Source organism: Pan paniscus, chromosome 6, assembly GCF_029289425.2.
Source record: "Pan paniscus chromosome 6, NHGRI_mPanPan1-v2.0_pri, whole genome shotgun sequence".
Taxonomy (NCBI): domain Eukaryota; kingdom Metazoa; phylum Chordata; class Mammalia; order Primates; family Hominidae; genus Pan; species Pan paniscus.
Genome location: NC_073255.2, coordinates 60,621,043 through 60,639,748, shown reverse-complemented (window position 1 = coordinate 60,639,748; position 18,706 = coordinate 60,621,043). Strand labels below are relative to the sequence as shown.

At 44.0% G+C, this 18,706-nt stretch overlaps 1 protein-coding gene and 1 non-coding gene across 4 annotated transcripts in view; one reads left to right on the top strand and one right to left on the bottom strand.

The window, feature by feature from the left end:
- The window catches only part of SEPTIN14 (septin 14), a 72,734-nt gene extending 68,100 nt beyond the window's left edge, over window positions 1-4,634 (top strand). For 2 of the 3 annotated variants that reach the window (XM_034964146.2, XM_055115970.1), the window contains one exon: window positions 2,076-4,634. In XM_034964146.2, coding sequence (XP_034820037.2) covers window positions 2,076-2,255 — 180 coding nt within the window. In that variant the 3' untranslated portion in view covers window positions 2,256-4,634. The remainder of the gene's footprint in view (window positions 1-2,075) is intronic. The other variant, XM_055115971.1, reaches the window with a different exon arrangement.
- A 4,073-nt stretch (window positions 4,635-8,707) lies between these two features.
- On the bottom strand, window positions 8,708-8,814 carry LOC112440523 (U6 spliceosomal RNA). Its single transcript, XR_003028564.1, has one exon. It is a non-coding gene; the product is annotated as a U6 spliceosomal RNA (small nuclear RNA).
- Between the last annotated feature and the right edge of the window lie 9,892 nt (window positions 8,815-18,706).

Sequence of the window (18,706 nt, the reverse complement as noted above, 5' to 3'; positions counted from 1 at the left end):
GGGTCAGGAAGGAGACAGAGTACCAGGGGAACACAGCCAAAGAGCGAGGTTCCACGTTCCTCTACCTGAACATGCCGAGGCCACGGGAGGCCTTGCTGGATGCAAGCATCAGGGGCCTGTGGGCCGAGTACATGGTCTGGGCAGGGGTTCCTGGCAGGGGCTCACACTTCTTCAGCCCCCTCCTCAGCCAAGGTGGCTTGGGCCTGGAGAAGGGGTTGGGAGGGGAGTAGGAGGCCAGGCCTCAAGTTTTTTTTTGTTGTTGTTGTTTGAGATGCAGTTTGGCTCTTGTCACCCAGGCTGGAGTGCAGTGGTGCAATCTCAGCAGCTGCCACCACACCTGGCTAATTTTTTGTATTTTTAGTAGAGATAGGGTTTCGCCATGTTGGCCAGGCTGGTCTTGACCTCCTGACCTCAGGTGATCCACCCACCTCGGCCTCCCAAAATGCTGGGATTACAGGCATGAGCCACCATGCCCAGCTGCATTCTTTCATTTTTACTTGAAAAACTCCCTTAAGCATTTCTTTTAAGGTACACCTAGTGGTCCTGAATTCCCTCAGCTTTGTTTTGTCGAGGAAACATGTTATTTCTCCTTTCTTTCTGAAGGTTAGCTTTGTCAGACATAGTATTAGTTGCTGGCAGTTTTTTCTTTCAGCACTTTGAATGTATTATTTGATTCTCTCCTGACTTGCAAAGTTCCTTCTGAGAAATCTGCTGATAGTCTAATGAAGATTCTCTTGTCTATGTCATGCCACTTTTCTCTTGCCTCTTCAACATTTTAAAAAATCTTTGACTTTTGACTATTTGATTATATTGTGACTTGGCGAGTATCTATTTGGTTTGAACCTCTTTAGGAATCTTTAAGCTTCATGGATTTGGATGTCTAAATCTTTCCCATGATTTAGAGAGTTTTCAGCCATTCTTTCTTTATATAAGCTTTCTTCTCCTTTCTCTACTTTCCTTCTCAGACTCCCATAACCTGACAGTGGTTTGCCTAATGGTGTCTCATTGGCTTTCTTTTCTCTCTCTCTTTTTTTTTCTTTTTTTGAGATGGAGTCTCTCTGTTGCCCAGGCTAGAGTGCAATGGCATGGTCTCGGCTCACTGCAACCTCCGCCTCCTGGGTTCAAGTGATTCTCCTGCCTCAGCCTCCCAAATAGCTTGGACTACAGGCATGTGCCACCACACCCAGCTACTTTTTGTATTTTTAGTAGAGACGGGGTTTCACTATGTTGGCCAGGCTGGTCTTGAACTCCTGACCTTGTGATCTGCCTGCCTCGGCCTACCAAAGTGCTGGGATTACAGGTGTGAGCCACCACGCCCGGCCTTCTTTTCTCTTTTTTATTCTTTTTTTCTTTGTCCTCTCACTGGATAATTTCAGATGATCTGTATTCAATTTTACAGATGCTCTCTCCTGTTGAAGTTTACTATTGTGTTACATTGCCCAGGCTGGTCTTGAACTCCTGGACTCAAGCGATCCTTCCGCCTTGGCCTCCCAGAGTGCTGAGTTTACAAGCATAAGCCACTGCATCCAGTCAGTCCCAGCACTTTGGGAAGCTGAGGTGGGAGGATCACTTGAGCTCAGGAGTTTGAGACCAGCCTGGGCAACATAGTGAGACCTTGCTTCTATATTAAAAAAAAAAAAGTCTTTGGGAGGCCAAAGCGGGAGGATCACCTGAGGTTAGGAGTTCAAGACCAGCCTGGCCAACATGGTGAAACCCCGTCTCTACTAAAAATACAAAAATTAGCTGGGCATGGTGGTGCATGCCTGTAGTCCCAGCTTCTTGGGAGGCTAAGGCAGGAGAATCACTCGAACCAGGAGATGGAGGTTGCAGTGAGCTGAGATCGCGCCACTGCACTCCAGCCTGGGCAGCAGAGTGAGACTCCATCTCAAAAAAGGAGAAAAGAAAGAAAAGAAAAATTCCATATCTCAGTGTTTACTCCTGAGTTTTTGAGGTTGTTATTAAGATCATGCTCTACTGTGATGATTTGGGTTTGTTTGATATTTAGAAAAAAGCATATTCTTTTGGTGTTCAGCCACACTGTGCTTTGGTGTCACAACTGCACATTGGTTTCACAGCTGCAGGACAAGTTCGAGCATCTTAAAATGATTCAACAAGAGGAGATAAGGAAGCTCGAGGAAGAGAAGAAACAACTGGAAGGAGAAATCATAGATTTTTATAAAATGAAAGCTGCCTCCGAAGCACTGCAGACTCAGCTGAGCACCGATACAAAGAAAGACAAACATCGTAAGAAATAATAGTTTCTCTTACTATTCTGAGAGCCCTATCATTCTACATCGCAACTTCCTGTGAGATTGTCTTTGTAGCATTTAACTCTGAAGTTCTCATTTTAAAAATTGGCTTGCTTATTGTATATTTTCCCCAACTAAAGTGTGAACTCCTAGCGGGGTGTGGTGGCTCATGCCTGTAATCACAGCACTTTGGGAGGCTGAGGCGGGTGGACCACCTGAGGTCAGGAGTTCAAAACCAGCCTGACCAAAATGATGAAACCCTGCCTCTACTAAAAATACAAAAATTAGCTGGGTTTGGTGGCCGGTACCTGTAATCCCAGCCACTTGGGAGGCTGAGGCAGGAGAATCACTTGAACCCCGGAGGTGGAGGTTGCAGTGAGCCAAGATCTCACCATTGTACTCCAGCCTGGGTGACAAGAGCAAAACTCCGCCTCAAAAAAAAAAAAAAAAAGGTATGAACTCCCAGAAGGCAGATCCTGTGTCCATCTTTTCAGATTCTGTATCTTGGCACTTAGGACGTACACTAACACAAAGATGACTTTCAATCAATATTTGCCAAAATGAAAAAACAAAAGAAACACATAGCATCATGTAAAAGGAGCTGGTTAGGTGGAGAAATTTATTTACCATAGTCCTGCTTTTGGATCCAGTAGTGACTTTTAACTTTTATATCCAAATAGAAGCTGGAGGCTTTGTTGGGGACTCATAGGCATAAAATGTTAAGTTATACAAATCTAATTAATAGGCCTATTTTCCTTTTTAAATTCTACTACTGATAATTTCTTGACAGTTTTTATGATAAAAGGTTGGAATTTGATAAGAACTCCCATGCTTTTGTGTCAGACTTAAAACTGATATTAGAATAAAGAATTCAAAAGCTAGAGAAAGAGTTGCATTTGAATGATAATATTATGTGTTACAGATTTGGGGTATATGCCAAAGTTATCAAAGTTGTAGAAAATAAGGCCAGGTGTGGTGGCTCACACCTGTAATCCCAGCACTTTGGGAGGCCGAGGTGGGCGGATCACTTGCGGTCAGGAGTTTGAGAACAGCCCGGCCAACATGACGAAACCCCATCTCTACTAATAATACAAAATTTAGCCGGGTGTGGTGTTGTGCACCTGTAGTCCCTGCTACTCGGAAAGCTGAGGCAGGAGAATCGCTTGTACCCAGGAGGCAGAGGTTGTAGTGAGCAGAGATTGCGCCACTGCACTCCAGCCTGGGTGACAGAGCGCTGAGTCACCACACCTGGTATAAGCCACTGTGCCCGGCCCACAATGTCTTTTATACATATTGTTAAATCATCTTACAGATTTTATAATTTGGGGGAAGGAAAATTTTACTAAATGATCTTTTAATGGAAACTCTACAAGAACCAGAATCTTTGCTTTGTTCACTTATGTATCCATTCCTAGGCCTAGAAAAATGTCTGACGCATAGCAGCAATTATTCATTGAATAAATGGACCCAGCGATAGAACATTAGCTATGCCATATGCATACATTAAAAATGTAGATTATTGACTTTCAAAAGATAATTAATGTAACTTCTTACTGCTTCTGAACATGTTTGTGAGTTATATTGCTGAGGGACCTTTATCTTCTCATTCTTTCATCTTAATCCAATGTTATTAAAATTGAAACTGAAATCACCAATATTATTCCATATTTAAAAATAACATCTACCTTATAAAAATTATCATTGTGCTGCATTTGAGAATAGACTTTTTAGGTAATAATGGTATAATCCATAGGGTTTTTGAGGGCACAGAAGGATTCATGCTAACAGAGCATTTTATTTTCTATTTTCCAAGAGCTTATAAAACATGATATTATATGATACTATAAGGCATATTTTTATTTTCCATAATTTTTTCTAAAAAAAATTAGTGTTGGTTTTCCATATAACTTTTAACTTTATAAGTAAATATTTGTCTCTTTCAGCTCCAGTTTCATGTGAAATAGAGTTTCCAGATTTATGTAGCATGGAAAGTTTTAATACATCAGAGTTACTGATTTTTGCCAGTCATTTTCTCAATTATTTACTTCTTTTATTTTAGTTGATTTTTTTTTGTAGTGACAAGTTTTGTTTCTATTCTCATTTCCTTTTGTGTATATTCTATGTAGATTTCGTTTTTGGTTACTATGAAAATTACATATACATCCTGGAGTTATAACATTCTGATTTGAATTTATTTCAACTTAACTTCAATCACATACCAAAATTCTACTGCTATATAGGTCTACTCTTTTTAGGTTATTGATGTAACAAATTGTATCTTTATTCATTGTACACCACCTAACAGATTTATAATTACATTTTATGCATTTGTCTTTTAAATCCTGTAGAAAATAAAAAGCAGAGTTACAAACCAAAATTACAATAATACTGTTTTTATGTTTGTTTATGTATTTACCTTTACCAGAGGGCTTTATATATTCATATAACTTGCTTATTTACTTATATAATTACTGCCTAGAGTTCATTTATTTCAACCTGAAGGACTTTAACACTTCTTGTATGGCAAATTTAGAGATAAATGGATTTCTCAGCTTTTAAAAAAAAGCTGGAAATGTCTTAATTTCTCCCTCATTTTTGAAGGACAGGTTTTCCAGCTATAGACTTCTCAATTGACATGTTTCTTCATTATTTTAAATATATAATCCACTATCTACTGGCCTTCCAAGTTTTCTGCTGAGAAATCAGCTGCTAATGTTAACCGGATCCCTTGTCTGTGAGAGTTACTCTTCTCTCTGAGCTTTTAAGATTCTCACATTGTCTTTTTTTTGTTTTTTGAGACAGAGTCCTGCTCTGTCACCCAGGCTGGAGTGCAGTGGTGTGATCTCAGCTCACTGAAACCTCCGTCTCTTGGGTTCAAGTGATTCTCCCATCTCAGCCTCCCAAGTAGCTGGGGCTACAGGCATGTGCCACTATGCCCAGCTAATTTCTTTGTATTTTTCGTAGAGATGGGGTTTTGCCATGTTGCCCAGGCTGGTCACAAACTCCTGGCCTCAAACAGTCTGCCCAGGACTACCATTTACCCAGCAATCTCATTACTTGGTATAGACCCAAAAGAAAATAAATCATTCTACCAAAAAGGCACATGCACTTGTATGTTTATCGCAGCACTATTCACAATGGTAAAGACATGAAGTCAACTTATATGCCCATCAGTGGTGGACTGGATAAAGAAAATGTGGTACATATACACTGTAAAATACTACACAGCCATAAAAAAGAATGAGATCATGTCTTTTGCAGCAACATGGATGCAACCAGAGGCCCTGATCCTAAGAGAATTAACATAGAAACAGAAAACCAAATGCTGCATGTTCTTACTTACAAGTGGGACATATGGACATACTTTGGGTACATATGGACATAAAGATGGGGCAGCAGACACAGGGTGCTACTAGAGGGGGTAGAGGGAAGAGAGGGGGAAGGCAAGGGCAGAAAAGCCACCTATTGGGTACCATGCTCACTATCTGGGTGATGGGATCGTTCATACCCCCAACCTCAGCATCATGCGAAATACTCACGTAACAAACCTGCACATGTACTCTCTGAATCTAAAATAAAAGTTGAAATTATAAAATTGTTTTTAAAAATTACACATATATATACTTATTGGCACTCTTAAAGACTGTCGGGGCACACAATGACGCTATCACAGAACCGACCCAACTACAAAAATGGATTGATTTAATCACATTAATTGATTTAATTGCAAAGATGTTATGATGCAAAAGTGAAGCCATCATCAGAAATTTTGAATATCTAAAATAGTATATTTAGATATTAAATTTTAAAAATATTTTGAAATAATACAAAATAAAAACAAAACCTTTTTATTGTGCATCACAGGAAGGCGCTTTCCTCAAAAATATATAGATCATACAAATTCATCACAAAATACACTTTTTTTGAGACAGAGTTTCGCTCTTGTTGCCCAGGTTAGAGTGCAGTGGTGTGATCTCGGTTCACTGCAACCTCCCACCCTTGGGTTCAAGCGATTTTCCTGCCTCAGCCTCCCAAGTAGCTGGGATTACAGGCACTGCCACCATGCCCAGCTAATTTTTTGTATTTTTAGTAGAGACAGGGTTTCACCATGTTGGCCAGGCTGGTTTTGAACTCCTAACCTCAGGTGATCTACCTGCCTTGGCCTCCCAAAGTGCTGGGGTTACAGGTGTGAGCCACCGCGCCCAGCCCAAAATACACATTTTTAACACACAAGTCATGAAATACAACATTAACAGCACCCCAGAATCCCCCCATACCCCTTCCCAAACATTGTCTTCTCTTTTTTTTTTTTTTTTTTTTTGAGATGGATTCTTGCTCTGTCACCCAGGCTGGAGAGCAGTGGCGATCTCGGCTCACTGCAAGCTGTGCCTCCTGGGTTCATGCCATTCTCCTGCCTCAGCCTCCTGAGTAGCTGGGACTACAGGTGCCCGCCACCACTCCCAGCTAATTTTTTGCATTTTTAGTAGAGACAGGGTTTCACTGTGTTAGCCAGGCTGGTCTCGATCTCCTGACCTTGTAATCCACCCGCCTCGGCCTCCCAAAGTGCTGGGATTACAGGTGTGAGCCACTGTGCCCGGCCAACATTGTCTTCTCTTTCCTCCTCAAGGGAACCCCCATCCTGACTTCTAAAACTGTAGATCACCTTAGCTGGGTTTGTTTTTGTTTTTACCTTATATAAATGGAATTATGCAGTTTGCATGCTTTTGTGTTTGGCTTCTTTTGCTCAACATTATGCTCGTGAAATTCATTTATGCTATTATATATAGCTGTGGTTTCTTTTTTTTCATTACTATGTACTGTGCCCTTCTGTGATATACCACCATTTATTTAGTCCTTCAACTGCTAATGGACACTGGGTTGTTTCAACCTGGGCTGTTACAAATAATACTGTCATGACCATTGTTTTTAGATGTCTCTGGGTGCACATTTATATATAGAGAGAGACATCTAAAAACAAGAATAAATATATATCTTTGTTGCTCCACAGGCTTGTCGGCTCTTTTAATTATAGTAATTCTGGTGGGTTTGTAGTGGTATCTCATTATGGTTTTAATGTGCATTTTCTGATTTATTAATGAGGCTGAACACTTTTTTATGTTTACTGGTCATTTAATGATTCTCTTTTGTGAAGCATCTTTTCCGGATGTTTTCCTATGTTTCTATTGGGTTGTCTTTTCTTTATCAGTTGGCTGGAGTTTATATATTATTGGCATAAGTGCTTTGAGACTTGTAGGCGCTACAAATGTATTTTCCTGTCTGTGGCTTTTTAGTCTTTCAATTACGTCTTTTTGACAGCAAAATTTCAGTGTGGTCAAATATTAATATATTAGTCTTTTCCTTTATGATTCATGGATTTTTTTTTTTTTTTTTGAGATGGAGTTTCACTCTTGTTGCCCAGGCTGGGATCTCAGCTCACCGCAACCTCTGTCTCCTGGGTTCAAGCGATTCTCCTGCCTCGGCCTTCTGAATAGCTGGGATTACAGGCATGCGCCACCATGCCCAAATAATTTTGTATTTTTAGTATAGACAGGGTTTCACTATGTTGGTCAGGGTGATCTCGAACTCCCAACCTCAGGTGATCTGCCTGCCTCAGCCTCTCAAAGTGCTGGGATTATAGGTGTGAGCCACCACGCCTGGCCTGATTCATGCTTTTGAAATACAATTTAACACACCTTTTCCTAATTTGACGTCCTGAAGGTATATATCTCTTATTACCTTCTACGTTAGTGCTGTCCAATAGAAATAGGAAGTAAGCCACATATGCAATTTAAAATGATCTAGTATCCACATTAAAAGAACAAAAATAATCAGATAAAACTAATTTTAGTAGTGTTTAATTCAGTATATCCAAATTATTATTTCAAAATTTTAATGTTAAAATTGAGATATTTTTAGTTTTTTTTCCTACTAAGTGCTTAAAATCCAGTGCAAATTTTACACTTAATAGCACATCTCAAGTGCTCAATAGCCATACATGAACAGAGCAATTCTAAAAGATTATTGTTTTTACCTTCTCACATTTAGGTCTATGGTCTATCTGCAATTGATTATTTTTATTATTATTATTATTTTCAAGGCAGAGTCTCACTCTGTTGCCCAGGCTGGAGTGCAGTGGTGCCATGTTGGCCAGGCTGGTCTTGGACTCCTCACCTCAGGTGATCCACCCTCCTTGGCCTCCCAAAGTGCTGGGATTACAGGTGTGAGCCACCACACCCAGCCTAATTTTTGTACTTTTAGTAGATACGGAGTTTCACCATGTTGGCCAGGCTGGTCTTGAACTCCTGACCTAAAGTGATCCGTCCGCTTCGGCCTCCCAAATTGCTGGGATTACAGGCATGAGCCACCACGCCTGGCTGATTTTTTCTAATATCAAAGGGATCACCAGGGTCTTCCCTTTCTTTTGATTCATTTATTTTCTTGGTTCCGAAATGTTTTTTAAAAATATGAAATGCTTAATGAATTTGTGTGTCATACTTTCCCAGGTACCATGCTCATCTTCTCTATGTCATGCCAATTTTAGTATATGTGCTGCCGAAGTGAGCACTGGTTCTGGATTTATTTATTGGTTCATTTATTTTTGAGACAGGGCTTCACTGTGTCTTCCAGGCTGGAATACAGAGGCTTGATCATGGCTTACTGCAACCTCCGCTTTCCAGGGCTCAAGCAATCCTCCCACCTGGGCCTCCCAAAGTGTTGAGATTACAGGCATGAGCCACTGTGCCCAGCCTGGAATGTTTAACTGCTGACTTTGATGCCTGGTTTTGGTTGTACTAGACGCTCCCACTACTTTTTTCTTTAAAAATTACTGGTTTGTTCAGCTCCTTAAAAATATCTTTGCTGTTTTAGACGTCAAAATATGTGAGGCCAGGTGTGGTGGCTCATGCCTGTAATCCCAGCATTTGGGGAAGCCAAGGTGGGAGGATCTCTCAAGCCCAAGAGTTCAGAACCAGTCTGGGCAACATAGTGAGACCCCTGTCTCTACAAGAACTAAAAATTAGCTGGGCGTGGTGGTGCATACATGTAATCCCAGCTCTTGGAAGGCTGAGGCAGGAAGATCTTGCTTGAGCCCAAGAGGGTGAGGCTTTAGTGACCCATGATCATACCACTGCACTCCAGCTTGGGTGACAGAGTGAGACCCTGTCTCAAAAAAAAAAAAAAAAGTAGATTAATAATTGCAGAAACATTTTCTATGCTCCAGGTGACTTTAAAAATTAGACCTAATCTTGGCTGGGCATGGTGGCTCACACCTATAATCCCAGCACTTTAGGAGGCCGAGGTGGGTGGATTGTTTGAGGTCGGGAGCTCGAGACCAGCCTGGCCAACATGGTGAAAGCCTGTCTCTACTAAAAATACAAAAATTAGCCGGGCATGGTGGCAGGCATCTGTAATCCCAGCTACTTGGGAGGCTGAGGTATGAGAATCACTTAAACCTGAAAGGCAGAGGCTGCAATGAGCCGAGATCACGCCACTGCACTCCGGCCTGGGCGACAGAGTGAGACTTGGTCTCAAAAACAAAAACAAAAAACAAACAAAAAATTAGGCCTAATTTTTATTTACAGTTTACTCTTTAGCTTTCATCAGAGCAGTTTTTGGGGTTTTTTTTTTTTTTTTTTTTTTTTGAGACGGAGTCTCTCACTGTTGCCCGGGTTGGAGTGCAGTGGTGCGATCCCGGCTTACTGCAACCTCCGGGTTTGAGCGATTCTCCTGCCTCAGCCTCCCAAGTAGCTGGAATTACAGGCACCCACCACCATACCCAGCTAGTTTTTTGTATTTTTAGTGGAGATGGGGTGTCACTATGGTAACCAGGCTGGTCTCAAACTCCTGACCTCGTGATCCGCTCGACTCAAGCCTCCCAAAGTGCTGGGATTACAGGCATGAACCACCGCGCCCAGCCCATCAAAGCAGTTAACTAACATTTAGAGTAGATGGCCAGGCATGGTGGCTCAGGCCTGTAATCCCATCATCTGTTTGGGAGGCCAAGGTGGGAGGATCACTCTAGTCCAAGAGTTTGAGACCAGACTGGCTAACATAGTGAGACCCCCATATCTACCAAACAAACAAACAAATAGCCGGGTGTGGTGGTGCAAATCTGTAGTCCTAGCTACTTGGGAGGCTAAGGCAGAACTGTTTGAGCCCAAGAGTTTGAGGCTGCAGTGAGCTATGATCGTGCCACTGCACTCCAACTGGGATGACAGAGCAAGACCCTGCCTCAAAAATAAATAAAATAAAATAGACAATAGAATCCTCTGAGCTTTTCACCCTTTCCACAGGTTATAGGTGCCTGCAAGAAATAGTGAGTGTTACAGGTAGACATTTTTCATTGCAACATAACTAGGATATCTTTTCTAACCATGTTACTATGCAGACGTAGAACGAAAAGCCAATCAGCCGGGGCTATAGCAGGAATTCAGGCATCGTGCAGATGACTCAGTTTGAAGGGCCTTTTCTTTTCTTTCTTTCTTTCTTTTTTTTTTGAGGCGGAGTCTTGCTCTGTCGCCCAGGCTGGAGTGCAGTGACGTGATCTCAGCTCACTGCCACCTCCACCTCCCAGGTTCAAGTGATTCTCATGTGTCAGTCTCCCAAGTAGCTTGGGAGGATATCTGCCTGGCTGATACCCTCCTCTTAAGTCTGGATTAGACCTGCTGGCTTGCTTCTTTATTTTGTTATGAGACAAGGTCTTGCTTTGTTCTCCAGGCTGGAGTGCCGCTGTGCGGTAGTTCACTGCAGCCTCAACCGCCTGAGCTCAAGAGATCCTCCTGCCTCAGCCTCCCGAGTAACTGGGATCACAGGCACATGCCACAGCTCCCACTTAATTTTCTTTAGAGGCAGGGTCTCACTATGTTGCCTAGGCTGGTCTTGAACTTCTGGACTCAAGTGATCTTCTCACTTCGTCCTCCCAAAGTGCTGGGATTGCAGGCATGAGCCACTGTGACGGCAAGAAATAAGGTTTAATTTATTGGTGCGAGCTGTCCAGTTGGCTATGCTGAGAGCTGCTGATGTGAGTGGGTCCAGGGCCAGGGTGAGAAGTCGTGATCCTTTCGAGCTTCTCTGCACCTTCACCTTCTGGAAAAGGGCAGGGTCCCCGCAGTCAGACTCCCCGCCAGCTCTTGGTGGGCCCTGACTTAACACCCTTCTGACTTGTTGTCATCGTGGTTCCTGGCATGTGGCACTAAGCACTATTTTTTTTTTTTTTTGAGTCAGGGTCTCACTCTGTTGCCCAGGCTGGAGTGCAGTTGTGCAGTCTCAGCTCACTGCAACCCTGACCTCCCAGGCTCAAGTGATCCTTCTGCCTCAGCCTCCCAAGTAGCTGGGATCACAGATGCCCACCACCAGACCTGGTTAATTTTTGTATTATTATTATTATTATTATTATTATTATTATTATAGAGATACTGGGTATCCCTATGTTGCCCAGGCTGGTCTTGAACTCCTGGGGGTTCCTCCCACATCAGCCTCCCAAAGTACTGAAATTACAAATGTGAGTCATCACAACTCAGACAGAGCTTTTTAAAAACCAACTTGAGATTTTATTTCAAAATTAAAACAAGATTTTAAAATGTTCAAATTAGGCTGGGCGCAGTGGCTCACGCCTGTAATCTTAGCACTTTGGGAGGCCGAGGCGGGAGGATTACCTGAGATCAGGAGTTCGAGACCAGCCTAGCCAACATGGTGAAACCCTGTCTCTACTAAAAATACAAAAATTAGCCAGGCCTGGTGGCACATACCTGTAATCCCAGCACTTTGGGAGGCCGAGACGGGCAGATCACAAGGTCAGGAGAGCAAGACCATCCTGGCTAACACGGTGAAACCCCGTCTCTACTAAAAATATAAAAAAATTAGCCGAGCATAGTGGCGGGCACCTGTAGCTACTCGGGAGGCTGAGACAGGAGAATGGCGTGAACCCGGAAGGCAGAGCTTGCAGTGAGCCGAGATCACGCCACTGCACTCCAGCCTGGGCTACAGAGCAAGACTCCATCTAAAACAAACAAACAAACAAAATATATATATATATAATTTTCCTCTCAGTCCCAGGTATTCTAACAAGCCTTGACGGCCCCCATTTTGAGATGACAGCCTGTGGCAAGGGCCTGGCGAACAGGTTCTGTGTGTAGAATTGAGGTCGTTGTGGAGTAACATTTCCTCAGGCTGCATCAGCCTGCGGGTGAAAGTAAAGTTGGGTGCGGTGGCTCTCCCCTGGATTCCTTGATGCTTTTAATACCCTGAGTCCTCCACCCCACTCTGAGCCACATTGACACTTGTGCACAAAGGTGCGTGGTGTGGCCCCAGTGCCCACAGGATTGCTTGTGAGAACTGCTCCTTCAGCCCCACCTGTGGCCTCTCCTTCTCCAGGGTGAAGTCTGGTTCCTGATGTTCATGCCACGCTCCTTCTCACCAGGGTGCACAGGCATCACTGCCTCCAAAACACCTGATTGAAACCTGTTCCTGGTGGGGCCACCTCACCTGTCCAGGATGGCTTTCTCTGAAGCCAGTTCTCCCACCACAGTGGAAGTAAAGAAAATTATGAAAACTGGCTGGGCTGCTCATGCCTGTAATCCCAGCACTTTGGGAGGCCAAGGGGGGCAGATCACTCGAGGTCAGGAGTTCGAGACCAGCCTGGAGAACATGGCAAAACCCTGCCTTTACTAAAAATACAAAAAATGAACTGGGCATGGTGGTGTGTGCCTGTAATCCCAGCTACTGAGGAGGCTCAGGCATGAGAATCGCTTGAACCCGTGAGATGGAGGTTGCAGTGAGCTGAGATCATGCAACTACACTCCAGGCTGGGCAACAGAGCAAGACTCTGTCTAAAAAAAGAAAAGAAAAGAAAAGAAAATTATGAAAACTCTCTCTTGAATATATGGGCATCTCCTGACCTGAACAGGGAGGTGGTTGAGGGGAGGTCCTGGCAGGTGGGACAGGGTATCCTGGCAGGGCAGGAGCTGGGACTTCAGCATATTTAGTGTCTGGACTTCAATGGTGCCCTTTGTCACAAGTATCCATCTGCATCCACTGACTTATATGGGGGAACCTGGGGAAAGATCAGTGATACGGTTTGGCTGTGTCCCCACCCAAATCTCATTTTGAATTTTAGCTCCCATAATCCCCAGGTGTTGTGGCAGGGACCCAGTAGGAGGTAATTGAATCATGGGAGCAGGTGTTTCCCATGCTGTAGTGAATAAGTCTCATGACATCTGATGGTTTTATAAAAGGTCAGTTCCTCTGTACACGCTTTCTTGCCTGCTGCCATGTAAGATGTGCCTTCAGCCTTCCTTTGCCTTCCGTCACGACTGTGAGGCCTCCCCAGCCATGCTGAACAAAGTGTCTATTAAACCTCTTTCCTTTATAGATTACCTAGTCTCAGGTATGTCTTTATTAGCAGTGTGAGAATGGACGAATACAACGAACTTCAATGGCCTAAGTGGGTCCAGCCACCACTCCAGAAGATAAAGGATTATAAACCATGGTGGCATCCACATGGTGCTAACTCAGCATATGTGCAGAGTATAAGCTGTGGGGCTATGGTGGCCTCCACCTAGATTTCAAAACATGTATTGAGCAGTCGGGAGCCCCAGGCAGAAGTTTGTCACAGAGGTGGAGCTACTGCAGAGAGCCCCGACCAGGGCAACGCCTAATGGAGCTGTGAGAGTGGGGCCACCTCTGAGATCCAAGAACTGTAGAGTTTTTTGTTTGTTTGCTTGTTTTTTGAGATAGAGTCTTGCTCTGTCATCCAGGCTGGAATGAAGTGGCACAATCTTGGCTCACTGCAACCTCCACCTCCTGGGTTCAAGCAATTCTCCTGCCTCAGCCTCCCGAGTAGCTGGGATTACAGGTGTGCGCCACCATGCCCAGCTAATTTTTGTATTTTTAGTAGAGATGGGGTTTCACCATGTTGGCCAGGCTGGTCTCAAACTCCTGACCTCAGGTGATCTGTCTGCCTCGGCCTCCCAAAGTGCTGGGATTACAGGTGTGAGCCACTGCACCTGGCTGACCTACAGAGTGAATAATGTGCAACTCCAGCCTGGGAGAGCTGAAGGCATGATACTTCAACCCATGAGAGCTGCTGCGTGAACTGAGCCCAGTGGCCACAGCAGTATAGTAGCCCTATAGTGCTAGCTCTAGAGGGGCAGGGCTGCTCTAGGCTTTGGGGACTCAACCCTCCCGATGTATCCAGGTAGCAGTGCAGGAAATAAAAGATTATTCTGGAGTCTTAAGATTTAATTTGTCTGCCGTGTTGGGTTTGGACTTACTTTGGGCCTGTTACTTCTTTGGGCCTATTTCTCCTTTTTGAAATGAAAATGTCTGCTGGGCACGGTGGCTCATGCCTGTAATCCCAGCTACTCAGGAGGTTGAGGCAGGAGAATCACTTGAACCTGGGAGGTGGAGGTTGCAGTGAGCCAAGATCGCGCCATTGCACTCCAGCCTGGGCAACAAGAGCAAACTCCATCTCAAAAAAACAAAGAAAAGAAAAGAAAAGAAAACGTCTACCTTATATCTGTCCTACCATTGTATTTTGGAAGCACATCACTTTTTTTTTTTTTTTAATTTCACATGCTCACAGCTGGAGGAAAATTTGCCTCAGGATGAACTGTGCCCTGGTTCTCACCCATATCTGATTTAGATGAGACTCTGAACTTTAAACTTTTGAGGTGGTCCTCCTGAAACAAGTTAAGACTTTTGGAGCTATTGGGATAGAATGAATGTATTTTGCATGTGAGCAGTACATGAATTTGTGTGGTCAGGGGCAGAATGCTATTGCTTGAATGTATCCCCCAAAGTTCACGTGTTGGAAACCTAATCCCCAATGCAACAATGTTGACAGGTAGGACCTTTAAGAGGTGATTGGGTCATGAAGACTCTGCCTTCAGGAATGGATGAATGCCATTATTGTGGGAGTGGGGTTCATTATGATGTGAGTGGGTTCCTTATGAAGGATGAGCTCGGTCCCCTTTCTGCTCTCTCTCATGATATACTTTCTGCCATTGTCCGCCACAGCAAGAAGGCCCTCAGCAGATGTAGCCCCTCTACTTGGACTTCATCAACCTCCAGAACCCTGAACCAAATAAATTTCTGTTCATTATAAATTACCTGTTATAGCAGCACAGAATGGATGAAGACAAGTGCCTCTGAATGACTTACCCTAGAGAGAAGAAACTGGTTAAAAATGCAAATTTTTGAGTGTCTCCCAGAGCTCTGAATCTAAATCTCTGGATGTCTAAATCTCTGGATATCTAATTTTTAACAACTTTCCTGGTGATTCTTAAGCACATTAAAATTTGAGAACTGCTGCTCTATGTCCAGTATCATTTTAACCTGGAAAATAAGCACTCACCAACCCTTCAATCAATGTTATTACCTGAGTTTGCCTGATCATAAAGGTCACTAGAGGGCTTGATAAAAATACACATTCTTAGGTCTCTCTGCTGGTGGGAATCACCTATGAAACAAAGCCCAAAAATCTGTATTTAAAAAATTTTTGTATATGTTTTGCTTTTCTTGAGATAGGGTCTCTCTCTGTCGCCCAGGCTGGAATGCAGTGGCGTGATCTCAGCTTACTGCAACATGCGCCTCCCTGGTTCAAGCAATTTACTGGCCTCAGCCTCCTGAGTAGCTGAGATTACAGGTGCCCGCCAACATGCCCAGTTAATTTTTGTATTTATAGTAGAGACAGGGTTTCACCATGCTGGCCAGGCCGGTCTTGAACTCCTGAACTCAGGTGATCCACCCCCCCTTGGCCTCCCAAAGTTCTGGGATTAGAGGTGTGAGCCACCACACCCGGCCAGCTTCTGGAAGAATTTAATCTGATCCAGTATTGCATTTTTCTTTTTTTCTTTTTTCTTTTTTTTTTTTTTTTGAGACGGAGTCTCGCTCTGTCGCCCAGGCTGTAGTGCAGTGGCGCGATCTCAGCTCACTGCAAGCTCCGCCTCCCGGGTTCACGCCACTCTCCTGCCTCCTGCCTCAGCCTCCCAAGTAGCTGGGACGGCAGGCGTCCGCCACCACGCCCAACTAATTTTTTTTGTATTTTTAGTAGAGACAGGGTTTTACCATGTTGGCCAGGCTGGTCTCAAACTCCTGACCTCAGGTGATCTGCCTGCCTTGTCCTCCCAAAGTGCTAGGATTACAGGCAGGAGCCACCGCGCCTAGTCAAAATATATTTCTTATGTAAAACAGAGTTTTCCTTGGCTGTGTTCTACTCATGGCTAAAAGTTTCCTAAAATGGGCCTTGTTTCTTTTTCTTTTTCTTTCTTCTCCTTCTCCTTCCTCCTCCTCCTCCTCCTCCTTCTGTAGAACAGCTAGAAAGAGCCTTGTTCTTAACCCAAACAGGCCTCTTCTAAAAATGTTTTCTATATCAGCAAGACTAATTAAATTGGAAAAGATCACCAACTAAATGATAAAACAAGGTAAAGCCTATTGCTAATTATTTTTGAATAATTTATTCCTGGGCTCCCTACGACTTGTTGAGGAATTGCAAGATACTGGGAAGTCTCTAATTAAGGAGTTTGAGAATAAACAGAAGTATAAACATTCACAGGAGTTAGATTTGAAGACAATTGCTTTTAACACAGAGACTCACCAGGAGGTGAGCATCATGGAGGGGGTTATTTATTATGTGTTTTACTTTGAACTGAGAACATGTGCATTGATTAGGTCAAAAGTGTTCTTGTCCTAGCATAGTGAAGGAAATATATGCGAGATAAGGATGAATGTGGTATGTAGGGAGATCCAGGCAAGGCTGCAATGTGGACTGCGGACTGTGGGCAAATTAACGCACCACTTTATGAATGGCCCGGCCGGGCGCGGTGGCTTCTGCTTGTAATCCCAGCACTTTGGGGGGCCGAGGCGGGTGGGAGAGGTCAGGAGATTGAGACCATCCTGGCTAACACAGTGAAACCCTGTCTCTACTAAAAATACAAAAAATTAGCCGGGCGTGGTGGTGGGCGCCTGTATTCCCAGCTACTCGGGAGGCTGAGGCAGAATGGCATGAACCCGGGAGGCAGAGCTTGCAATGAGCCGAGATCACGCCACTGCACTCTAGCCTGGGCGACAGAGCGAGACTCTGTCTCAAATAAATAAATAAATAAATAGATAAATAAATAAATAAATAAATAAATAAATGGCCCTTAGAGAGGGAATCCTAAAAAGATCCCAGGACTTGCAGCAGCCACACAGGAGATTGAGTATTCAAGGGAATAGAATGCTGGAGAACACAGAGACAGTTAGGTTAGCTAAAGAAGATGAAAAATGAGGCTGGGCACAGTTCTTCATACCTGTAATCCCAACACTTTGGGAGGCCAAGGCAGGAGGATCACTTGAGCCCAGGAGGTTGAGGCTGGCCTGAGTGACATAGTGAGACCCCATCTCTACAAAAAATGAAAAGAAACCAATCGGGTACGGTGACATGTGCCTGTGGTCTCAGCTACTCAGGAGGCTGAGATGGGAGAATCACTTGAGCCTCAGGAGGTGAGACCCTGTTGAGGAGGAAGAGGAGGAGGAGGAAGAGGAAGAAGAAGGAGGAGGAAGAAGAAGAGGTAGAAAAAGAAGGAGAAGAAGGAGGAGGAGGCAGAAAGAAGGAAAGAAGAAGAAGAAAGAAGAAAAGAAGAAGAAGAAATGGTCTCTCAGCAGCCATGAAGAGTAGGAAGATAACACAACCTACCTCTTGCTGGGTCTATGGGGAAAACATTGATTAAAGCAGAGCAGGTGTTCAGAGAGAGACTAGGTTTGGGTGAGTAAGAGATTTGAAAAGCTAGAAGGAAAGGAGGATATTTAACTTACTCTTACTGTGTAATATATAACCCCAAAACTTTAGGTGCTTAAAATAACAATCTTGTGGGGCACAGTGGCTCACACCTGTAATCCCAGCAATTTGGGAGGCCACGGCGGGCAGATCACCTGAGGTTAGGAGTTCGAGACCAGCCTGACCAACATGGAGAAACCCCGTCTCTATTAAAAATACAAAATTAGCCGGGTGTGGTGGCACACACCTGTAATCGCAGCTATTCGGGGGGCTGAGGCGGGAGAATCGCTTGAACCTGGGAGGTGGAGGTTGCAGTGAGCTGAGATTATGCCATTGCACTCCAGCCTGGGCAACAAGAGTGAAACTCCATCTGGAAAAAAAAATTTTTTTATTTTCATGGTTCTGGGAGTTGATGGGTTCAGGCAGGTGATTTTCACTTGGGGTCTCTCATGCTGTTGCAGTGGCTGGGGCTGGAGTCTTCACAAAGCCTTCTTCAGTCTCATGTCCGGCAACTGATGTTGGCTGTCATCTGAAACCTGTGCTGGGACTGTTGACTGGAACATCAAAATGTGGCCTCTCCTTGTGATCTGGGCTTCCTCACAGCATGGTGGCTGAGTTCAAAGAGCAAGCATCCTGGGAAGACCACGGAGAAATGGTGTCACCTTTTATGACCTAGCTTGAATCACTTCTGCCAGTCACAGAC